The 25,204-nt window shown below is 44.9% G+C and overlaps 1 protein-coding gene and 1 non-coding gene across 5 annotated transcripts; both read right to left on the reverse strand.

Moving 5' to 3' along the window:
• On the reverse strand, nt 1-25,115 carry SNX5 (sorting nexin 5). 4 transcript variants are annotated; one of them, XM_061436313.1, is made up of 14 exons: nt 24,975-25,065; nt 24,646-24,727; nt 14,166-14,270; nt 13,010-13,120; nt 12,057-12,178; nt 10,636-10,759; nt 9,843-9,938; nt 8,600-8,705; nt 8,442-8,517; nt 7,442-7,499; nt 7,261-7,347; nt 5,127-5,286; nt 1,885-1,970; nt 1-728 (listed from the first exon to the last, which is right to left on the reverse strand). In XM_061436313.1, exons 2-14 carry the CDS (start codon nt 24,694-24,696, stop codon nt 678-680), a joined length of 1,233 nt encoding a protein of 410 aa, XP_061292297.1. In that variant the 5' UTR covers nt 24,697-24,727; nt 24,975-25,065; the 3' UTR covers nt 1-677. The 4 variants fall into 4 exon arrangements, with proteins under 4 accessions (XP_061292297.1, XP_061292298.1, XP_061292299.1 ...); XM_061436314.1 differs by having other exon boundaries at nt 7,442-7,481; nt 24,646-25,115; XM_061436315.1 differs by lacking the exon at nt 24,646-24,727 and having other exon boundaries at nt 7,442-7,481; nt 24,975-25,098.
• Nucleotides 18,719-18,954, reverse strand: LOC133259943 (small nucleolar RNA SNORD17). The gene has a single exon (XR_009740610.1). It is a non-coding gene; the product is annotated as a small nucleolar RNA SNORD17 (small nucleolar RNA).
• Nucleotides 25,116-25,204: the final 89 nt, after the last annotated feature.

A 25,204-nucleotide genomic window follows, 5' to 3' on the forward strand; every position in this document is an offset into this window, starting at 1 on the left:
CAGGAGAGCATGGATTATTTTATTGGATGCTTTATAAAACGTCCAAGCACACACATACTGTGCCCCCACCAGGAAGGGAGGGGTTCACATTAGTTGTTCTTATACCTTCAGGATAAGCCTCTCCCCACAAATATTTGTATCCCAGCTACAAAAATGGAGTTGCAAAGGGTATATATAAAGATATGATATTTTTCTTGCTCTTGTTATAGTACAAACAACTGAAGGTGACTACCGATCTGTGAGAGTAAGAAAGGGGAAAATCACTTGACAAAGGGATGGAATGTCTGTCACCTGCAACAAGTAGCTGACTCATCTGCTATTAACAGGCACCTACCCTAAATTACAGGGACCCGAGCACATGAAACTGGAGATGACATGTGCAGGGCCCCTGCTGATTACACTCGCTCCAGAACCCCTTCTTCATTACTACAAATTAGAGGAGAACCCAGTACTTAAGATTCTACCCACTGAGGTATTAACTGCATCAAGATTAGTTATGTCCAAGGAGCATGCAATAGAAATATTTTTAAACCAACATGGTTAAGTGTTAAGATCTTTAGAAATCAAAATATGTATTCACATAATTTTAAACTGAAGTCAAGATAAATCAAATCAATCTTCTGTGGTAATGATTTAAGTGCAAGTGATGCGGGCTTTCTTCACATTCAGTCCTTCACTCAGTTGTTCTTGAACAGGTCGATGCAGCTTTGCAGGAGGGACACATTGTTCTGGAAGAAAGGAATCCAGTGAATGCTCCAGACCTCGCACCTCAAGTCAGCTGAGCTCAGGCCTCAGACCCACGGACGTCTGGGCTGGTGCTTGTTTTTCACGCAGTGACACCTGAACCACAAGTCCCCTTGCCTGGTCACTGCTCTCAGCACCCTCAGCCCACGCCCACCCTAGGTCTGCTCCCACTGTAGCCACGCCAATCCCGCTGATGTGGCTGAACCTACACGTGATATAAATGAGAGGTCAAAGGCCTTGGAAAGACTGGATAAAAAGTTGCTAAAAATCAGTTGTGGGTGAGATTACAAATGATAAATATTCACATAGGACTTGGCGGGATATGTTTTACAAAGTTCTCACTTTAAAGGAATTCAAATAACTTAGAATACTCAGGACATTATGTATAAATGACACATAGACGATACTTTAAAACTCCAATTTAGAAGGTCAGATACAGTAGGACTTAAAGAACCAAGTGAGGAAACATCTCTGCTGTGATCAAAATAAAGGAATTCAACACACACACAAATGTCCAGTCTCCCTGCTTTAACCAGTGCAGATGAGCAGTGACACTGACCCAACCGCCCTGGACCAGACAGCACCCTAGGGGGTCAGGATCAGCTGCACCCAGGAACCACCCAAAGAGCTTTGGGCGTGGGCACAAAAACCCTGAAGAGCTCGAGTAGGACTCTAACGTGCTCCAGCACTGAGAACCACTGCTCTCCATCTCTTCTGGGCTAAATTATCCTACACACATTACATACATGAGGACGTTTTTCTTCCTTTTTAAACCAAAAAGGAATTAGTATCAGAAGTCTAAGGTTAGTAAATTGGCAAACTTAAGCTTGCAATTGCTATGATGGCTGCTTACAAATTACTAGGACAAGCCCTCCACAGCATGGCCCACAGGGCGTGAGGAGGGAAGCAGGGTAACTGCCACCAAGAATGCTCTTCTCACAAAGCAGCTTTTCATCAAGACTACACTTCAGATTTTTGGTTTGCAGTGGAAAAAAATACTCCATCAAGTGGCTCTCACCCACCCACAGGGGATTAAGCCACAAAGCCAGCCCCCACTGCATGACGATACTGGAATAGTGCATTGGGAAGTTAATTTGAAAAACACCCTCCAAAGCTGACTCGTGTGAAGATAAGACTTACCCTGGCATGCTTTATTTCCAGTTCAGACATTTCAATTAGATTCTTCCTGAACGCTGCCACTCTCTTCCGTTTGAAATTGATCAGCTCTACAAAAGAAAGATTACCAAGAAAAACTGAGCAATTTCCATCTTTAACTTCCATACCTCATTTTCACAAACAAAATGATCTCCAGAGCTCTGGTTCCCACCACACCTCACCTTTCACTTCTCTGCCATCGGTACACACACCTGACATGGAAACTGTCCCTGAACACCTGGGGTTTCCTGAGCTGAGCTGCTTGGCCTTTTCCCTCCAGGATGCAGTGTGTGTGGGGAGTGGGCGGGGAGAGGGTGGGCCGCACAGACTTGCAGCAAGGGTCTTTTTATGGATTATTTTAAACTTCCTTTGATCAAATCCCCCTCAGCCTCAGTGGGTGCTGAAGGTCCGAGAAGCAAACTCACCCTTTCGGACCTTATCTACACAGCACTGAGTAGAAAAGAAATGTCATGTTAAGAGCCACGTAAAAACTCAGAAACATACTGACGTTGACAGTAGTTCAGATATTAATCAGGCTGGTCATGCAGAGTGTCATAATAAGCTCTCCTCCTTCCCTCCAGGACCAGACAGAACTCAATAGACACCCATCCGTCTCCCAAGACGCCTGCCCACTGTGCTGTGCTTGTCCAACAGCTCCCATCTAGTCAGCCACAACTTGAGAGCCTCAACCTAGGGCCATGAGGCTAAGAGCCACTCATCTTGGTATCCTAGAGGACACTGCACTTTTACAGGCAGTACATCCAGGCTTATCAAATGCCATCAGCACAAAACTTCCGCAATAGAGTTCGGCCTAAATTGGCACCATTTCAAGAAAAACACAAAAATTATCAAAGCCACTAACTCTGGTCTATATAATTACCTGAGATTTCAATGTGGTAGCTTTGAAGTCTCCTTTTTCCTTATACATTTAAATTAGCTATTTTTTTTAAGCTAGAATTTTACTTTAAGTAGACTGCAAGGAGATCCAACCAGTCCATTCTGAAGGGGATCAGCCCTGGGATTTCTTTGGAAGGAATGATGCTAAAGCTGAAACTCCAGTACTTTGGCCACCTCATGCGAAGAGTTGACTCACTGGAAAAGACTCTGATGCTGGGAGGGATTGGGGGCAGGAGGAGAAGGGGACGACAGAGGATGAGATGGCTGGATGGCATCACCAACTCGATGGACATTGAGTCTGAGTGAACTCCGGGAGGTGGTGATGGACAGGGAGGCCTGGCGTGCTGTGATTCATGGGGTCGCAGAGTCGGACACGACTGAGTGACTGAATTGAACTGAACTGAACTGAGAGAGGAGGAGGTGACTCTCCAAAAGAAATCCCAAGGGCAGCCACATGGGCGTGTCCACAGGCCATGAGCAGAGATTCTGCACAGAGGAGCCCAGTTCCTCCCAGGGAGGGCCCCATGGTCCTGGCCAGACTCAGCCAAAACAAAGGAGCAGAACCCTCCAGATCCACAGAGGAGGGGAACATTCTGAGAGAACAGTCTTATGATGAGATATGGGTTTCACATGGAAACCTAGAGTTTTGAAGGGAGAGGGTGTCTTGAGGATGAATCAAGTACACAATCCACCATAACGTACATTCACATTCTGTAAGACCACAGTCCTCAACTTTTGCTCTGCTATGTTCCATGGCCCCTACGAGTTTCACGGTACTGAGATCCCCTATGGAAAAGGCCACCTATTACACTCATATTTAATGGAAATGGTATGCCATCTCCCAATAAAGTTATAAAACTATATTTTATCTTCGTATTTTTGACATGTGGAATCTAAGTTTCCTGACCAGGGATTAAACCTGTTCCCCCCGTATTATAAGTGTGGCGTCTTAACCACTGGATCACCAGGGAAGTCCTAAATTATTTTAAAAAGCCCATTATCCAGGAATGGTAGAGGGCAAGAAAGAACCGTGGAGATGGACCAGAACTGAGTCACTATCATGGACTCATGATCCCTGGGGAGTAGGTGTGTATGCACACACCCTGACACTTCCTCACCGTCAGTGGAAGGGTCTAGAAGCACCGCCCCAGAAGCAATGTACACAGAGAGTACTCAATATGGGCTCCTGGAAGAGATGGTGATTTTCAGGGCTGGAGTAGAAGTCTAAGACTAAAACAGAGTATCTAAACGCTCAAAACTATGGGGGTGTCATAGGACACGCCAGCTTAAAGGCATGCCCATAGGCTCACTCTGGACGGTAGAAACACCAAAATAGCTTAATACACTGAAAAACTTTAAAACTTCTGGAAAATAGGAATCCAGACATTCTAGTAAAAATGATTTTAAAAAGTAAGGGAGAGAAAGGAAAGCTGGAGTGCAGGAGAGACAACTGCCTCGGCTACATCCGGGAGGAAGGGCGATGCCTGGTCTCATCAGCGGCTCGCAGGAAAAAAAAGTCAAGTACACAGTGGACAAACCCCTGACTGTGTCATCAAAACACACAGATATGAGGGGATGATGGATTCAACATATCTTCAAATGTGATGCCCTCGAAAGGACACAATTACACAGCATCCAGAACCCAATCGTGAGGAGATAGACCAAACAAAAGTAAGGGACATCTATTAATATTTGTAAAAAGAAATTGGTCTTCCAAAAGACAACGTGATTTAAAAACAAACAAACAAACAAACAAACAAACAAACAAAAAAACCAAACTAAACCTGAAATGTGTTCTTTCTAGATTAAGGGAGATTTTAGAGTGAAAACTAAATGCAACCCACATTGGTAACTGTATTGCAGAAACATAGCCAAGTTTTTACAGATAAAACGACTAAGGATATAACTTAATCTCAAACAGTTAAAAAACAAACAAACAAACCACCCAGATATGTTTATAAAATCACACAAGTAGGAACTCATGAACGTGTGCAGGTGACATAGAGGACATGTGCGCATCTTCTGCACCATTTGGACAACTTCTCTCTGTAAACTTTTTAAATTGTTTCCCAATAAAAAGTGAAAGTAGGGACTTTCCTGGAGGTCCAGGGGGTTAAGAATCGGCACTGCAATGGTGGGGCTATGAGTTGGATCCCTGGTCAGGGAACAAGGATCCCATGTGCCAAGGAGCAACGAAGCCAGCCAGCGTGCCACAACTAGAGTCCATGCACAGCAACGAAATTATCTCACATCCTGCAAAGATGATCTGACAAAGCTAATAAAAATATTTTTTAAAAAGATAGCAAAAAGAAAGAAGAGGCCTCACTCACCATCTTTTGCAGATTCAGAGAGTTGTTCAAACTTCTGGCAGCATTCCTGCTGGTGCGCCTCGGCCAGCTTGACATCTCTGCTCTTTAACCGGGCCTTATCCAACGCTTTATTTGAATTCTCATAGTCGATGAGGGCTTTGGTGCGTCGGTATAAGAGATCCTAGAAGGCAAATCGACAGACATGATATACAGTAGTTAAACCTATACTGAAAAATCTCTAGAACAGAACAGGAAGACCAGCTAAAGTCTCTAAGAACCAGACAAGTACCTTGGTTTACTGCCTGAAAGGTCAGACGGCAGCCACCTCATGTACTTCCACCCCTTAAGATCTCAACATGAGGCAGGGAAGGGCAATTAATTAATGCAATGTTGAGTCTTCCCAGACTTCTCTACATGCATCAAGAGAAGGAACCAAACAGTGATGACCACAGGGTTACTTCCCAAAAGAAAACATGTCAAAAGACTAATCGCTTAAAATAAAACTAAACTATGGGGAAAAGAATTTCAACTTCCTGATGACCTTTCCCCATTAGCTTAAAATTTTATGCTGCCTAATTTAGTACATTTCATATAAAAATCGTATCAACAACCTCAGATATGCAGATAATAATACCACTCTAATGGCAGAAAGTGAAGAGTAACTAAAGAGTCTCTTGATAAGGGTGAAAGAAAGGGAAAAAGTTAGCTTAAAACTCATTCAAAAAAAAAAAAAAAAAGATCCTGGCACCCAGTTCCCAGCACTTCATGGCAAATAGATGGGGAAAAAGTGGAAACACTGACAAATTTTGTTTTCTTGGGCTCCAAAATCACTAGACATGAATGCAGCCACAAAATTAAAACATACTTGCTCTATGGAAGAAAAGCTATGATGAACTTAGCATATTAAAAAACAGAGACACCACTTTGCCATGGTTTTTCATCTATAGTCATATACAGATTTGAGAGTTGGACCATAAAGAAAGCTGAGAGCCAAAGAATTGATACTAACTGTGGCGCTGGACAAGAGTCTTGAGAGTCCCGTGGAGAGCAAGGAGATCAAACCAGTCAATTCTAAAGGAAGTCAACCCTGAACATTCACTGGAAGGACTGATGCTGAAGCTCCAATACTTTGGCCACCTGAGGCGAACAGCCAACTCAATGGAAAAGACCCCGATGCTGGGAAAGACCGGGGACAGAAGTGGGCCACAGAGGATAGATGGTTGGATGGCATCACCGATTCAATGGACATGAGTCTGAGCAACAGACAAATTTGAGATAGTGAAGGACAGGAAAACCTGGTGTGCAGTTCATGGGGTCGGTCGCAAAGAGTTGGACATGACTTAGTGACTGGAAAGATGACATAAATAAAAATAATTTAAACATGTCGTCAGGACAGTGTAGACAGTGGAGATTACGTGTTCCATTCCCAAATGTCACTCTGCTTACATCTTGCTTTTGGTTAAGCAATGCTTCATGACTCAAAGGATGCAGTGACAACTACAATTCAATAAAAGATAACAAACCCCAAAGCCCTTCCTGCCTCACAAAGAGCCCCTTAGGTGTATGTCCACTTATGTCCCCATCCAGCAGCATATTAACTTCCCAAACTCTTATCTGTCTGTATTAACTCCCCAAACACTTATTGGCACCAGCCCTCCTCCTCCAGGGCCCTGAAGAACACACATTAAGGATTTGGTATCACACCTAAGAAGGCACGTCACTGAGAAGATCTGAACCTGGGGGACCCACGCACCCTCAGAGTAGGACGAAGGAACTGAGAGACTAACTTCCACAAACACCTGATGCACAGAAGACCCAGCCTGAGCTCCCCTCCCGAGCAGTGAGCGCCCAGCCAGTGAGCTCCTGCTCAGGACCAGTGCCCTCAGGCCAATGACATGCCTTCCCAAACTCTGTCTTTGCACTCCTTGCCCCAAAATACAGCCCACTCCAGACCTTCAATGCAATCTCCTGTGGCTTCCCATGCGGCATGCAATTTCTCTGCTCTTCCTGAATAAACTGGCGCTTGCCTCAGTTTACTTCTTTATTTAGGGTGACATCACTTACATGAATGATCCTAACAAATTCCCATCTCCCTTCATTTCTAACCCAGAGAATACACTTGCATCACCAGGCCTTGTTTGGGAGGAGCCCGCACCTTGGCAGCCTCTATGTTGAGCATGTAGTATCGCAGGAGCTCCGTCAGCTTTAAGTCTTCATCTGAGGAGACTCGACTCTCCACTTTCTGTTAAAAAACAAAACAAAAGGCCACCATCATCTAAGAAGAAATCTACAGATTATGAAATGTCTACTATGAAGACCAATGTAAAAATCCTTACCCTAAGTTTTTCAAACAGCTCAGCCACCTTCAACAGGTACCTGCAAATATACACGATTCTGACTTAAGGTCTTAAATATACTACCACCCACTAGACCAGGCCTAGTAGAACAGGCATTCCATGGTAACAGCTGAGCAGTGGCTCTAGGACCCAGCCCCACCCTGAATGGACCCTAGAATCCAGATGCTCAAGCTCCTGATATATATAATACATGTACACCCTCTTATATATGTTAAATCATCTTTAGATTACTTCCTGTGCCTGATAAAATGTAAATGGATACAGTTTTAAGTACAATGTAAATGCTATGCAAATAGTGGCTGATGTGCAGCAAATTCAAGTTTCACTTTTTGGAACTTTCTAAAAAATGTTTTTCTATCTGCAGTTTCTTCTAGCTTGCAGATGCAGAACCCATGGATATGGAGGGGGCCAACTGTACCATCTCATACCAGAAATAACCTGAATAGAGACGCTGAAAAACCTCACTCAGTGACAACTCCAAATCAAATTAATCAAACCACCTGGTGGTTCAGGCGATAGAAATCTGCCTGCCCACACAGGAGACAATCCCTGGTCTGGGAGGACTCCACATGCTGTGAAAGGGAAACCAAGCCTGAGTGCCCAACTACTGAGGCTGCATGCCTAGAGCCCTGAGCTCCGCAACAAAAAGTCCACGCACCATAAAGAGAACAGCCCCAGAGCAGTCAAAAATTAACTTAAAAAAAAAAACCCACAAAACAGACACATTTATGTCTGACAGCAATCAAGTCCTTGACAACAGTTGCCACACTTGGTACAGAAGTGCCCTGCATTCCCTATAGACGGCTTAGAAGTACTCCTGTTTGGAGGGTGTATAAAATGCATGCTGGAGACCATCCACCTTTGATGGGCTTGTACTCAGGACAGAACTGAACTATGCAGCCCTTATCCATTATGCTCTTAATTGCACAACAGTTTTCAATTAGGGGATGAAAGAAAATGTCTCCCAACAAAAACTTACTTCTTGATGACTGTAGGCTCCTCTAAAGCCAGGCTATGCAAGCAGGCTGCAGTGTGGATATAATCATCTGCGACATCTGTGGAACAAGGGCAGTCCTTTCATGTGAACAGAGCTGGCACTTAAGCAGAGGTAGGGGGCTAGTGGGTGAGTGCACTCACTTTTATGAGATCTGGTCATCCTGTCAGCCTTTGCACAGGAATCCTTGATCCTGTTGTAATAGTTGATGAGGAAAGTCTTCTCTTGCTCAAAAAAGTCATCTACCTCCTAAAAGGGAAGGCAAAAAAGTTTCAAAAAAGCAAAACTTCTACGTACGAGTATATATTTTATATTTTAAAAATAAGCTTGGGCATTAAGAAGCTTAACCTCTAAGGACCAGTGAAATTTAAATTATTTTTTAAATTAACATTTCACACCAGGGATTAGCCAAAGTGAAAGGCTGGCAAGAAACATCGAGAGAACCATTTTGAAGAGCCATTTAGCACAGCCCAGTAAAGCTTGCTGACCTCCTGAGGCAATTCCACTAAAGTGGTGGTCCAGCTAGGTGGGTTGCTACCTTATCTCAGATACCTGCATTTCTGAAACATAGCCTAGGATGCAATACTGGCATCTGGGGGGCACTGACCAGGGATGCCGAACACCCCTACTATAGACATGTATCAGCACACCTTCACCGCCACCCAGAGACAGCCCCAGAGCTTCCAAACTTCTGACCAGGCCTGCGTTACCCACATCCTAGTCTCCTTACTCAAGACCACAAGTGGCAAAGTCAGACACCAGACAGTAACTGAGGAGCAAAGAAATAAACCACACCTAGGCTGCTACTGAGAAACCTGGACATCTATTTATGTTCCAGAACAGCACTGTCCAGCAGAAGTAACGTGAGCCAAATGTGCCACTTAGAACTTTCTACTTAGCAGCCACAGTATAAAAAGAAACAGGTAAAATTATTTCTCATGTTTTATGTGTTCTTCATTACTAAAGGCCTACAAATCCAGTGTGTAAACAAAACAGAAACCTCAGTCCCTTAACTACACCAGGGCACAGCACCAGTCAGGCGCTCAACTCCACACAAGGCTGGGGCTACAGGGACAGTGCAGCTGTGGAGACAGCCAAGACTGGTCACGTAACTTATTTTCTTAAGGATAACTGAGTGTCATTTCCTTACAGAAAAGGAGACAACAAAAACCAAAGAGTGAGGCTCTTATCCCTTCTCCTGGGAAAGAACAGGTATTTTGGGAAAATGAGCCAAAGTTCAGTAAGTTGATAAAAATAACCAAAACTTGAAAATATTTCCATTTTGAGAAGCTAATACCATTTGTTTCACAAATACCTATTCTGAAGAAAGAAAAGGTCACCTATTCACACAAAGAAAATTTTCTTAAACAGCTAAAGGCCACTTACCTTAACTCCTGAAAAAAGAACTTCATCAGCACTTTTCACCACACTTTTAAAAAAGCCACCAAACATCTCTTTAGTATTTTTCCGCCTGACACTTAGCTGAAAAGAAATTCAAAATAATTAATGGTACATATATTTTCTATCAAGTTCTGAACACATCCCAAGTAACGTAAGCACACCCAAGCCACCTTTAACCCCACTGTAACCACATCTAAAAAATCAAACAAAACTAAACCTAAGGACAGGTGATAATTCTGACTCAGGAGGTATTCTGAAAAACTATCTATGTACCAAGTCTTGTGTGTGCGTGCTTAGTCATGTCTGACTCTTTTCAACCCCATGGACTATAGCCCACCAGGTTCCCCTGTCCATGGAATTTTCCAAGCAAGATACTTAAGTGGGCTAGCATCTTCTACTCCAGGGGATCTTCCTGGCCCAGAGTCTCTCGCATATTCTATGACTCTGGAGATACTTTGAAAAACTATCTAGGCATCAAGTCTTAGTGCCCTTAAATTCTGGGTAGAATTGTTGTTATGCTATTATTCACTGGTTAAAGACTATGAGGAAATTTGTAAGTCAGTGCTTGTCTCATATATAATAAAGAAAAAGAATGTATTCTTTTAAGGCAACCATATGTCCCCTTTCGATGAAAAAAACTAGGATCAACTTTCAAATAACCCCAAAATTAACTGAAGGGGAAAAGGGAAATCCAACTTTGAAAGTCAACTTTTCAGAAAATATGTATTTTTTTGTACATTGCAATTAAGATTGTGGAAATGGAATTAAAATGACTTACATCTTGATCATATTCCAGAAACACGTGGAAGTTGCGGTCTTTACTGAGAACAGGGTGGGAGGAGAGCCGCTGGAGAAAGACTTCGTGCGAAGACACCGTCTTCTTGAAGACAGCAAGGTACTCCCTGCAACACAGGGCACACGCGCCGCTCAGCCCCCCGCCCAGCACCACTCCCGGGACGCCAGCGCTGCCCCACAGCTACACACACCACCTGAACCGGCCCCGAGCAGCCTGGCGTAATGCAGTATCCAGTTAGGTGATGAGGCAGCTCTCATTTGGGAATCTGTGGAATAGCCATGGAAGGGGAAGGAGCCGGCAATGGCACCCCACTGCAGGGCTCTTGCCCGGAGAATCCCAGGGATGGGGGAGCCTGGTGGGCTGCAGTCCATGGGGTCGCAGAGTCGGACACGACTGAAGCGACTTAGCAGCAGCAGCATGGAAAGGGAAGTGACATAACCAGAGTTGATGGACACACCTGTCAAACCCAAACCCACGTGAAATTACAGCACACAACAATGGCTTCTTTAAAACCATGGCAGTCCTTTAATTTTGCAGCCATGTACACAGCCATGTGTCTAACAAAGCCGGGAACTATCAGAAATTACAAAGTGGCTTTATCTCAACCTACACACTCTACGCTCAACAGCAGAAGACCAAGTCTGCAAGTTTGGTGCTCTATCCTCAGAGCTGCCCATGCGGGCCTGGCAGGAGTGTGAGCCCGGGCCTAGCTGACCTGGGCCTGTGGCAGCATATTGGCGAAAACTGCTGAAATGGACCCCAATGAATAGGAGGAGGGCAAGAGGAAGGAGCAAGAGGATAGTTCGTGCAAGCCTCCAACTATGGCATAAAGAATCCATTTTTGTTGCAAAGAATTACAATCAGATTAAAATAAGCTTCTTGCAGACCTGGACTTCTTTCAAGCCATCAATGTAGCCATTGTGAGAATGCTTCCTTGTTAACAGCATTTGCTACAATCTAATTTCAACTGTATTTCCAGTAAACAAACGTCAGGGAAGAAAGCTTTTGTACATTACTGTCAAAGGTTTAGTTCTTCACTTTGCCAGACCAACATTCCATGACTAGCATTGTTTGCAAAGAGAAAAATTAGTCTATCCAGTATCACCAGGTGGTTCAGTTGCTAAGTCGTCTCCAACTCATGGACTGTACGTAGCCTATCAGGCCTCCTCTGTCCCTGGGATTCTCCAGGCAAGAATACTGGCATCAGTTGCCATTTCCTTCTCCAAGTATCATCAGGGAATCGTCTACAGACCAGGCCCCCACACCCCCATGCAACTCATTGACAGTAGCCATGCAAGTCATTAACTGCTACACTTGAAAACCTTAGCTGGCAGATTCTCTTTGCTGTACAACAGTCATTTTTCTCCTCAGAAGACAGGGCCCCATCAAGGAAAGTCACTTACGCTTCTAGCTCTTGCTTCATCTTGGCAAATTCTTCTTTTGTCATTGACCCTTCACCCTCTCCCAGCTTCTGCATCTTCTCTCGAGGGCCATCAAAGTCCGGCTTGGTCGGCGCTGGCGGGATCTGCAGGCAAGGCACTGACTTCCTGAGCACCCTCACCCCACAGGAGGCGGGGGAAGGGGGGCTCTCTGAAAGTCAACTATGCTTCTTCTTACCCTCGTTCCTTTTGGCCATTTAAAAAAGAAGGGTCCTTCCTACAACTGGGCACTCACTTTGACATCTGTTCAGTTAACAACTTAATTTATAAGGCAAACTGTATATCCTGCTGCAACTATCTAATTGATATATTACAACCAAGGCTAAAATAAAACCAATGAAGACGCAGCATCCAGGTAATAACCTCTGGACTTACAAGGAATTTTTTTATTCCAGGACAAAAGATTCTAATTTTGCATGAAGATTCTTAAAACATAAGCTTCAGTACTGATTTTGTTCAGTACTGATTCAGTACTATCTGGCCAGATTCTTGGCCTGGCAGGTCACGCCACATTTCTCTGTCCTTTAAAATCAGCTAAGTCTCTTTCTGTAGCCAGGCATCAACTCTCCACAGCTGAGCATAAAGACAACTGCCTTCTCAGCATACTACACACACCAACCACCACCACCACCACCAGGAATCAATTCAACCTGATGGCTGAAAGGAAATGCCACACCCAAAAGTAGACAAGACGGTACACCATGGAACTGCTTACCCTCTTAGACTGTAGACTATTAAACTGTGCTTCTAACAGTGTTTTCACTTACTTTAGACTTTACCAGTAACAGCTAACATATATTCTAGTTGACAGATGAACTCAGACTATTTTCACAACCCATGGGTAAATCTCTCAAAATGAATAGCAAAATATTAGATACTTGCTTCGATAATTATCTGATTATTCAAAATGTACTTACAATAAGCCCAGCATAGTCTGTAGTTTCAATAAGAGTGTCATGTAGCCACACAAAGTCTTCATGTTGCCTTGTAACAGAAAACTCTGGGCTCTGAAACGTGGGCAGTGTGGTCTGTCAAGAAAAAACAAAGTGACAGTTAACTACCATTTTCTGAAAAAGTGGTTTGGGTTTCATGCAGTGCACAATGGGAAAAATGCACAATAAATCATCTGGTTTTTAAGAGATCTAATAAAGAACAAAGTGGCAACACACGACCTCCCTACCACCAGGAAAGTCAGAGCTAAGATTCAATGTGTTCTTCAAGGAATTCTAGTCACACAGCTCCACCTTTCAGGTCAACTCAGACAGATACACGCACACTGCCTCCTGAGGAACAGGTATGCTAATCATGCACCAGGGCAGCAGAGAAACCCACGAGGGAGAGGACCTCAGGGACACACATGTGCTGGGGAGGCACCCGCCAAGGGCTCTCGCTCAAATGTCCTGCCTCACACTGTGCCTACGCCACTTTATCTAGACCTGTACCTCAGACCCTCACCTGTAAGATGGCCATCAGAAAAAATCATAATGGAAATCACGTCCAGAAAATCAGGTCCATGTAACCCCTTTAAAACAGTGCCTGGTGTAAGACAAGCACGGAGTACACTTAACTAGCATGGAAGGAGAAAGGCTAAAAATGTTCCTGAAAGGGCTCTGAGAAGTTAAACTTTCTGTAGTTTTCAGACTGGCATAGTGCTTTTGTCAAATGAGAAACCTGGAGAAGAATTAACACAACATGGTAAATCATTTACACTTGAAAATAAAATTTTTAAAATTTGGAGAAAAAGTCTTGAATCATAATAGGTTGGGTGATGGCCAAGAACTGAGCAAAGATGGGAAAAGCAAGCATTTGCCATGCATGCAAATTAGAAACAAAGGTGGAGCTGTGCAGGACTGGTATGCTTCCCAGGCGGAGCACAAGCCACACTCACACCAGCAGAGTGGGCCCCAGGCTCCCCCACAGTGCACAGGGCTGTAACAGGAGCCAGTATCTGATGGACAGTGAGGAGGGGCCTCACCCAGGAGCGCTACCTTCAGCAGCACTTCGGCTCACACCCACTGCAGCACAGATGTGACCTGGCGCTGCTTTCACTGCTGAGGTCATTCTGTCACTTACCTTGGTGTGCACTGTAAATTTCACTTTATCTCTCTCACTGAGTGCGTCAGGTATGTCAATCTGAAGCGAGGGGTCAACATTCAGGTCCACTGACACAGATCTCAGCTGAAATACATTTTTTAGCTATTAGTCTCAAGTCCACTTTAGTCCTAAAAAAGCATCCATCCAAAAATGGGGAGCTAGTGATAACTTTTAGCAATCTATCCATGACCATTTAGAACAAAGTCAGTTGAGGTATCTATTTGCAACTGTGGGGACAACTGCTCTTAAGTGCATGGGTGGGTCCAGTGAATTCCTATAATCTGAAAACAGCAACTATATGATTCTGATATCATGTACATTACATACTTTGTGTGAAAAATACATTTAACCAGATACTTAAAGAACTGTACTAAGAAGGCTTAAAATAGATAAAAATGAAGTTGTGAACTTCCTACATACATGCCCAAATTACAAAAACATTCAAGAGGTGTTAAAAGTTAGAGGCTGGGATAACTTAGAGACAGAAGGTACAAAGAACAGTTATGTGGTGTGAGGTCTTGGATGGGGAGAAAAATCCACTCCAGCGTTGGACCTATGTATATTCAAGGACTGTCTCAAGGATACAAGAGATCTAGAACAGGAGATGAACTGTAAAAACCAACAAAGCCATAAACTATCAGAATTCCACTGTGATTACATATAAATAAAGCAGAAGGGTGAGCACTACTATGGAAACAAAAATACCTGATTTTTGAGAGCTGGAAATTCAGGAGGAAAATAATACTCAACTCCAATTTTGCCAGTTTAAAAAGAATTCTTTAAAGAAGTGTATTTTTGGGGGGAAAGTGGCTAAATGGTTTCCCTTAAAAAAAAAATTCCTACTGAATCTAAAATATGGTAGTCTTTCATTCTTATGACAGATAGGCTGACAGTGGATCTGAAGGCCTGTCAGATGAGAAATTGCATGGATTAAGCATCTCATCCCTCCCCAGGCCCACAACTGTAAGCTAGAGCTGAAGGGAGGCTGCCAGGACACTCTGGGTTACTGAACACAGGAAGATGGAGTGCCAAGTGGAGACTGGACCCAAGAACTAAGATGAGGGGACAGGGAATCCCAAGTATTTCCCTCTGAATTCTTTTCTTCAAAATAAAACCACCAAAGACAGAAAAATTGGTTCCATCAGGTATAAAAAGATTAAATATATTTTCTAAAAATGTATGGGATTACTTCTTACTTCTTTGTAGTATCTCAGGAAGAGTCAATACGTCCCATTTTCCTTCAGCACTGTAACTAAGAAAAAATTTTGATTGCAATAGCCAGAGTTAGCCTTATAACAACAGCTTTCCTAACTAGAAGAACTAAGCCTCATGTTCTTGCCACCAGAATTGATTTTAACATCAGGTATTTGTGAGACCACAACATACTTAACAGTTCCTGCCATGTCAACCTAAACATGTATTTCAAATAAATTCTTGATGACACCTATGAAATATTTGCTTGTTTGGCTTAATTTTCACATGTCCATTTATGAAATCTCTGCAAACAAAGATAAAGCTTCAAGGTCAGGGATACTTCATTTCATCAGAGCTGCGACTCTGGCTCTTGACACATTTCTGATAAAGCCTCCCTCCTGATAATTCATGACTGGGCAAATACAGTATTCAGAAAGACCTCACAACACATACACAACTCACAACAGTCTGACTGCAGAGAGTACGGGCCACCCGCCTGATCTTATGTTTCTATGTATCAGAATTGGTACATGAATAAAGCTGGTCTGGTTAATGGTGGAAAGAAAGGGCAGACCCGGGGCCAGGACTAAGGAGCATTTGCCTGAGCTCAGCAACAAGGGCCACGTTTCCTGAGACTCTGCTGCCTTGAGGTCACAAATCCTGGCTTCCTCTCAATTTCTGAACATGCTGACAATTCCGTCTAAGTGCCAAGCCCCATAAGCCAGCAAGCACCACCGGCACTGCCTCTGGAATTAGGGCTGGAGCACCCAGGCGGATGTACATGGGCTCATCACAGCAGGAATCAAAGCTGCAATGGGCTTCAAAGGTGAACGCTGAGGTCGGCCCTGTTCCCATGCCTCCAACCTCACAGGTAACCCCAGACTTTTCAGTTTTCCTATCTTCCTTTCTGGTCAGCAAAGCTATTTCATTTTTTACTGTGAGATAGTGTGATAAGGACACAAAATTAACAGAGTCCATTCAAGGTTGGAAAGACTGCACCTTAAGAAGACATCAAGCACCCAGCTTCTTCTCCAGCTGTCATCACCACAAAACAGAGTCCAAACAATCTCACCCCTCAACATGATATAACACCCTTCTCCCACAGACAAAACAATCAACAATTTAAAAAAAACTCACAACAGATAACATGAAAAGTTTGCATTTGGGCCTTAAAGAATTGTCTGAAAAGTTAGGTGCAAAATTCTGAGTATGCAAACCCTCACCAACTCAAAAACCACCCCTATTCACAAGTCAAAGGAACTTCCTTGTACTGTAGCTCTCCAGACAAGGAAGAGATAAATCACAGAGGAGTAAAAAGTTGTGAAATGTTTCAAGCTTCTAAGTCAGCACTGTATCCTCACTCCGGAAGTATCCATGTGATTAAAAGCTCAGCACTCCTTCTGATCCGTCAACAGAGTCCACACCCCATAGTGCTATGCCACAGTACCTGCTAAATACATAAACCAACAGGGTGGAGAGTACAGGAGCAGGTGGCACGCCTCCACACAAAGCCCCTACTCACCACCTGTCCCCTAGTTTCAGCAAGCATCCCCAGGCTGCCTCAGCCCCTGGACACTGTGTGACAGGAGACTTCAGAACCAAGTCTAACCTTAAGCATGTTAATTTTGGTTTTCATCCCCTTAGGCCACTTGTGAGAACCAAATTTAAAACTTATTTACTCTATGTGGAAGGCAAGTTTAAAAAAAGACTTTCTTTTGCAGATTTCTACAGAAACCACTGCATCACATACCAAGTTTTAGGTGGAATTTCAGTCCCCAAAATACTTATCACATTAACCCTGATAGTAAGGACTACAGTGATCTTTGTGAGAAAAACAGGGAGTAAACAAGCATTTCATTTGGAAAACAAAATTGTAACTGTTTTAAGAAATCTGGGGGGCCTCCCTAATGGTCCAGTGGTTACCAGTTGGTGCTTCCACTATGGGGTGTGCAGATTTGCTCCCTGGTCAGGGAATGAAGATCTCACGTGCCTCGTGACCCCCCAGAAAGGGAATCTGAATGCTTGATAAGAGAACTTGAAAAGGAGAAAAAACTAAAACCAAACCCCCGTGCACTCCCCTCACCTGTTCATCAGAGCTGGGGCACCTGACACTGGCCAAAGGATGGTCTGCAGAGTTCTGAGCTGATACACAGGGTCCGGATCTCGCACTTGACTCACTTTGGTACAAGGCCAAGTTAACACCATCTACAAAAACCCCCTCTTCAAAAGGTGAAGAGGTTCAGAGATGGCAAAGAGTACCTCTGCGGCTGGACAACACACAAAGCTCGATTCAGAAATTCAGAACCTTAGGTGGAAGATAAAGTATAATAAACGTTACCACTGGCTACAGACTCCAGTTTACACTACTGCCATAGGGCCAAATGACAAAAAAAAAGTGAACAAGAAACCATCTCCACGGTGCCTCTCATCTGCCAGAATGAGGTCTAGCTGAACATTACTTAAATCTAACCAGTTTTGTATACATGCAAGAAATTGAATATGCCAGCCCCGGAATTTCCAGCTTAACGTGAACGTTACACGGAAATTGCCACAGGCAGAGGAAAGCCTGTCTTTCACATTGAAGTGCCTCTCCCTTCTCCAGTCCCAGAGCAGAAAGCACCCGGCAAGCACAGGCTACACCAGGTTCTTCCCATCAAACTGACACTCTCTGAAGGATGTTCCTTTGCTATACCTTCACCTGACTGCCGAACATACGGAAGACCCCTACTGGGGACAGGACCAAAACAACAGATAACCCATTGTAAGCAACATGGAGCCATTATTTCAGCTGGAAAGTGAGGGATGCCATGCCCAGTCCAATTCGCTTTAGTAAGGAAATAAATCCAAAAACGCTCTGCTGCAGAAAATCCAAATTACTGGATTTGCAGCAATTTCTGAAAGCAGATTCACATGATGCATACTTATGAAACATACATTGCTCTGTTACTGTTTCAGCTCACAGGAAGGAAGTGTTCTGTAAGAAATTCCAGTATCACATCTATCTTTCTCTGAATTTCTCTTTATGGTTCAAGTTCTCCTGCCCTGAAGCTAACTGAAACCTGTCTGTGTTCTATGCCAGCTTACCCCTGGAGAACCAGTACCTGAAAAACTGAACTATGAGCAACACAAGAGCTCTGCCCTTCCAGGTAGCACTGTATCTGTGGTTTATTTCCTCCCTCCACTACTGTCTCTCCCCTCCCTGTAATTCCAACCCTGCCAATATCGTACCTCAGTCTTCAAGGAACACAGAACCAAAGACTTCCAGAAGATCTGTCTACTCACAAACATAACAGCTACGGAAAGTCCCTAATTAAAAACTAGGTTAAGAGCTGCAGCAAGTGATCAGATTTCCACCACTCATCTTGGTGAGATGAGCCCACAGGGACCCATCCCTGCTGACACCAGCCATTCTTACCGGTAGTCCACCAACACACAAGCCGTCCACAGTAGAACACAGCAGACTGCAGGGCATTTGGCAACCACGTAACCCAGAGTTCCCAGAACAGGAACCCAGGCTTGGAAGAAGGTCAGTGCAGCGCACTCAGCGAATGGATAAACTGAATCATCATTTCACAAGGCTGCAAGCCCATGAGCTAGTCAGATGCCAAGATGGAACCAAAGAGATTAAGATGAATCCATTGGCTAAGATGAAATTCATTGAGAAATCCATCTAATTACAAGATACCTGGATTATTTTCAAGAGTTCACACGGTGAAAGGCTGAACTACAAGATCTATAAACATATCCTAGCACAGAAATTCTATTGAGAATCAACATACCACTGCTACAGAGGATGTAGCTGCCACACACGTGCGTACGCACACACACAGACTAGTTTCTTCCTTTCACAGTTGCTGCCGCTAAGCAGCTTCAGTCGTGTCCAACTCTGTGCGACCCCACAGACGGCAGCCCACCAGGCTCCCCCATCCCTGGGATTCTTGAGGCAAGAACACTGGAGTGGGTTCCATTTCCTCCTCCAATGCATGAAAGTGAAAAGTGAAAGTGAAGTCGCTCAGTCGTGTCCGACCCTCAGTGACCCCATGAACTGTAGCCTACCAGGCTCCTCTGTCCATGGGATTTTCCAGGCAAGAGTACTGGAGTGGCTAAAACTCTTCATCTACTGCTTCCCTGATAGCTCAACTGGTAAAGTATCCGCCTGCAATGCAGGAGAGCCCGGTTCGATTCCTGAGTTGGGAAGATCCACTGCAGAAGGGATACACTACCTACTCCACTATTCTTGGGCTTCCCTGGTGGCTCAGCTGGTAAAGAATGTGACTGCAATGTGGGAGACCTGGGTTGGATCCCTGGGTTGGGAAGATCCCCTGGAGAAGGGAAAGGCAGAATACTGCAGTATTCTGGCTTGGAGAACAACATGGACTGTACACTCCATGGGGTCACAAAGAGTCTGACACAACTGAATGACCTTCACCTACTATTTGATCTCATGAAGTCTCCCTACCAAAAGTTCCCACTGTATCAAGTCCACAACTCTTTACAAAGCAGTCTTACTTTGTGTTCAACCCAAGATCAAAGAGAAAAATTTGAGAAAAAAAATTTACCTTTACTACCAACAAAGATTACTCAGCAACATGGACAGAGCTGCCTGAGCTTAGGATTGTGTCATCTGAGTTTGAGACACAAAAAAGGCAACAGATAGAAGAGAAGGCTGCCTGTTCCTGGTGGAATTCTTGTGTTTAGGTAAAGGTACCACACTTCCCAGATCTTTCAGATGTTAAGTATTTTAACCTCATTTTATCACTCACCAGCTACCCGGCACCCCCCAGCACAACATGCAAGCTTTTTATGTCCTGCTCTTGAGGATAAGGCTGGCAACACTTGCATTTGTGCCCCATACCACAGGCACTATAACTAGACCCAAGGGCTTGTGGAGCTACCCCTCGGAAACAAGTAAACCATAAACTCTTCTGACAGAAAACACGTACCACAGGTTAACATAAGCAACTACTGAGAAAACTACAGTTTTCTCTCCAGACCATGTATCAGTCTGAACAACTTACACCAAATGTGTAAAAAGGAAGAGGGGAAGTCAAGCCAAGGACCCAATGTCTGTACTGAAGGTCAGTTGCTCTTGCACCTTCACTCTTACCTATGTATTTATGTTTTGCCTTTGGGGTACGAGACAGTTGAGAAATTTCACTTTCCCCTTTTAGAGGGGGCGGAATTTCTTGTTAAGAGTTACTCCGTGGGGACTTCCCTGATGGTCCAGTGACTGAGACTGCGCTACCCAGTGCGGGGAGGGGGCAGGTTCGATCTCTGGTCAGGGAGCTGGGCAGCTAAAATACATAATCTTTTTTTTTTTTTTTTAAGGAGTAACTCAATGGCTAATCAGAAAATATACAGGTGTTGGGGGTGAAGTATCCTTTCAGGGTGGGGGTTGAAGGAGCAAGTTTCTCACAGTAATGTAAAGATACTTCTCAATTTAGACCCACAGAAAACAAATCTGCTATTCATGCAAGACAAGATGTCCCACCATCCCTTCTCTCTCTAAACCTGGGTTCACTGAAAGGTTGTTTCCGTAAATACTACCTAACTTCACTGCATGTGCCTGTCACCACTGGTCAATGGTACTATATCCTAATTTCCTCAAGCAATCAGGACAACAGAGAGCAACATATTTAAAAAGCAGGCTTTTAAACCATGTTCTACCCTGCAGCACAGTCTCAGTCAACTTCAATTCTACCCCACACCACTTTGGCATCAGAGCCTCAGGTTTCCACTGTCCAAAGTGGCCGGTGAACTCCAACACGGTGTTACAAAGCGCAGCAGCCTTTGTAACCCTCCGCTACCCAGAACCCTTCACCATCTTTTGATCAGGTTCCTGAACACTGGGTGAAGGCTAATTCTATTAATGTCAAAGACAGTCAACAATGCTTATGTTTTATGCTATTTCTTTAGAATTTATCAAACATCTGAAAAAAACTAGAAACAAATTGGCACATTAAAGATTAGCCTCTAACATAAGCTGACCTTCCCCACCATACCATCTTAGAAAGTCTAAACTGGTGATTCTCAACCAAGACATTTGACAATATCTGCATTTATTTTTGACGGCCACTAAGGAAGCCCAAAATGTCTGTCAGTAGTGCTCAGATTAAGAAACCCTGGTTCAAGCTGAAGTTCTACATTATTATATCTTAGACTCTTACTAGGTCTCAAACCAAAGGAGCACTTAGATCTCAGAATCCAAAAAATTCTCGTATAATCTCCCTGGGCCATTTCTTCCCACAGCACATCAAGTGGGCAGATCGTGATCTGTCACGGTAGCATTCACAAAGGGAGATCTTAAGACACTCTGTGCAAGCTGCTGATCCAGAACTAAGGCGTGGGCAACTCTGAGAAGTCATACTTCTCGAATTTAAAGTCATGCCATAAACACAGTCGGAGAAGGCAATGGCACTCCACTCCAGTACTCTTGCCTGGAAAATCCCATGGATGGAGGAGCCTGGTAGGCTGCAGTCCACGGGGTCGCTAAGAGTCGGACACGACTGAGCGACTTCACTTTCACTTTTCACTTTCATGCATTAGAGAAGGAAATGGCAACCCACTCCAGTGTTCTTGCCTGGAGAATCCCAGGGATGGGGGAGCCTGGTGGGCTGCTGTCTATGGGGTCGCAGAGTCGGACACGACTGAAGCGACTTGGCAGCATAAACAGTGGAAAATTCCAGCCCACAAGAATCAGTTACTCTGGACTTTGCAGTACTGGTGAAAATTCAGGTTGTCCCTGTAATATAAGTTATAGGACACCCCATCTAGGCTGGTAGAGTGGTGTCCCTACAGACAACTTCCACACGTGTCAACTGCCTGCAAACCAGAGCAGTAGCAGGTGAAACACTGATGACTGGCTCTGAAAAGGAAAACACCATCCAAAGCCTAGGTAACCAACTAGTGACAAGTTAAGGTGAAAGTAACAAGGCCAGGCTGCGGTGGGGAGCAGGCTTACAAAGCTTCTGTGTACACTGGCACATTGACTTCAGCTCACTAACAAGAGTCAAAAAATACCCCAGGAGACAATCAGGACCCACACTCCATTTGCCACAGGTTGGCAAGACTCACAGGATCACAACAGACACACACCGAGTCTGTAGGTGGGAATCTAAGTGTGATGTTTAAAGGACCTTGAGGTGAACAGGAGACCTGGAGAACATGCAAATGACTGGAGGCCTGAATAAATATCTTAGGGGAACAAGGTTCTGCATAACCCAATTTCCCCCCCTAACCATTAAAAACTACAGACACCTTAGGATGTTGATCCAGCCAGTGTTTGTTGGGGGGTGGGGTGGGGAACGGGGACGGCGCCTCAGTACTGCACTAATTTATCTTGGAGATGAACCTAATGGTATCAAAGTTTTAGTTAACTGTTTCAGGGGCTAGACTTGGCAAAACCTTACTTTTCTAAACTTAAGGAACATAACACAATCTTTCCCATCAGTACAGAATTAGTTAAAAACTAAATTAATCATGCAACTGCTTTCTGGGCAAGGGGACAAATCTACACCATCAGCTCAAATGGAAACCACTAAATGGAAGCACCAGGCTACTGGATACAGGCCAATTCTCCTGCTTTGTGAGCCAAAAGTTCTGTAGACAGATTAAAAATCCTCGAGATCAACTATGCTCCCTGACTTATTTGCGGGGCCAACCTTGAAGAACCCCTATCCTCATGGAAATCCCTAAGCAGACAATCGGAAAATTTGAACTTCTAATATTTTCAGCAAAAAAGCAAAACTTTTCAGTTAACTAACAAAGCTATATTTACAGCAATATAACTGCCCAAGATCTGTCCGCCTGTTATTTCACTCTTGTCCCATTTGGAACTCCCTTTTTTGGTGAACATTAAAAACCATTTTAATGTTGGGTTTCTTAAAACCTCAGAGCTCAGTTGGTAAAGAATCTGCCTGCAATGCGGGAGACCTGGGTTCGATCCCTGGGTTGGGAAGAGCCCCTGGAGAATTCCATGAACTATACAGTCCATGGGGTCGAAGAGTCGAACAAGCCTGAACTTTCACTTCAAAAACCATCTTAATCCACATCACAGGACCAATATCAGAGATGAGAAAGAAAAACGTAGCTGTGTTAAGAGTAACATTTAAATTTCCTATCTCCTTACTTGTGCAATTAAAAAAAAAAATCGGGGCAATAATTCTATATAGTCCTTTCCTGCAGTCACTAAAACCAGAAGGAAGTAGCCTTCACAATTCTGTCCTGCTGGAGGGTCAGAGGGTGGTGAAGGTACTTAAAACCAAGCAGGGCTATACAATACTAACAAACAGAAAGGTCCACTGAAGTTTTAAACAGCAGTGTAAAACTAATTATGGGTCGCAAAAGGAGATGCAAGATGGGGGATATCAAAATTTCTATTCGGTCATCTAAACTTCTAGAGAAAACTACCTTTGGAGTCTCAAGTTCCCACTTCCGGCTTTAGGGAGGGGAAAAAAAAAATTTCTTTCAGCTTTCAAAGAAATAAAAACACCCCCAACGAAAACGCTCTCCTTACACTTTCAGTAACTAACCCAGCAGCCGTACAACCGCCACTTACTGGATGAAAAGGTCTGTCCAAAGACCTGTGGACCAAAAAACGTGCTTTGGTTTCTAAAGCGATGCCTTCCAGACTAAATCTGAGAGCACCTCGAGTTCCTAGATTACCATTTTTCAATTTTTTTTTAGAAACATTTTTGTTGACGGTTCTGCACAAACCGCTGTGGCTCACACCAACCCCTGTATTCTCCAAAGTAACTTGTCAAGACAGGACCAATAAAAGCGGAGACCTAATTCGATCTTTACGGTGACACGCATTTATTGCCCTGGTTACCTCCAGATTCGAGTGGCAGGGAAGGATAATTTAACATCCACACACGTCTAAAGGGCGAAAAGTTCAGCTATTTGAGAACCTCATAAAATGACACAAGTACCGCAGCGGCGCACTGAGCGCTTTAGTGAAGTTGCAGGGAACACGGGTCCAACTTCGGCCTGGGCGGAATTTTCCCAAAATTTCTGGAGGGGGTGGGGGCGGTTCGGAGCTTCGTTGCACCGCGCAAAGTGGGTCTCACGTGCACCGCCGGGCTCCCCGGGGGAGAGCTGTGTACCGCACAGGCACAGCGTGCGCCCTCTGCCCGGGTCCCGGGAGCGCCCCGGACCACGCGGAGGGAGGGCGGCGGGGTCCCCTGGGGGCCCGCGAAAGGAGCGTGGGGCCCAGAGGCCCAGTGGGGCCTCCCGGCCCGGAGCCCGAGAGCGACCAGGGCCTCACCTTACTTCGGTCCTCCTCCTGCTGCTGCAACACCTCGGGAACCGCGGCCATGGCGACGCGGATCTCGAGCGGGGCCGCCTGGCTGTGCGAGGAGAGAAGAGGCTGGGCCGCCGCCACCGCCAGGGCGCCTCTCAGGGGAAGGGGCGGCCGCGGCCCCGCCTCCGCCAGCCTCCCTGCCCGACGGCGGCGGGAGGCCTCGAGATTCCGCCACCGTCCCAGCAGCCCCGGGAAAGGCGAGCGGCGCCCCCACGTGCTCCCCCAGGGCGGCCTCCCCCGTCCCCGCTGCCGTCCATCTTGGAGCCGGGCAAAGAGGCGACGCGGGGGCCTACCCTCGCTCCGGGCCACCCGGAAGCCGCCAACCGCAGGGCCGCCCTGGGGACGCGGAAACCTAAGGACTCTAGCAGCGAGGCGCGTCTCAAGAAAGGGTGCGCGCGCCTGTGCCGGGGGAATTTATTACTCAGCCAGAGCCCAAGATGGCGACGAGCTCTGACGTCACGAGATCTCGCGAGAGAGAAATGGCGCGATTTGGAGGCGCCCGGGCTCCCGCCGGAGGGAGGGT

The sequence above is a fragment of the Bos javanicus genome, chromosome 13, assembly GCF_032452875.1.
Source record: "Bos javanicus breed banteng chromosome 13, ARS-OSU_banteng_1.0, whole genome shotgun sequence".
NCBI classification, from domain to species: Eukaryota; Metazoa; Chordata; class Mammalia; order Artiodactyla; family Bovidae; genus Bos; species Bos javanicus.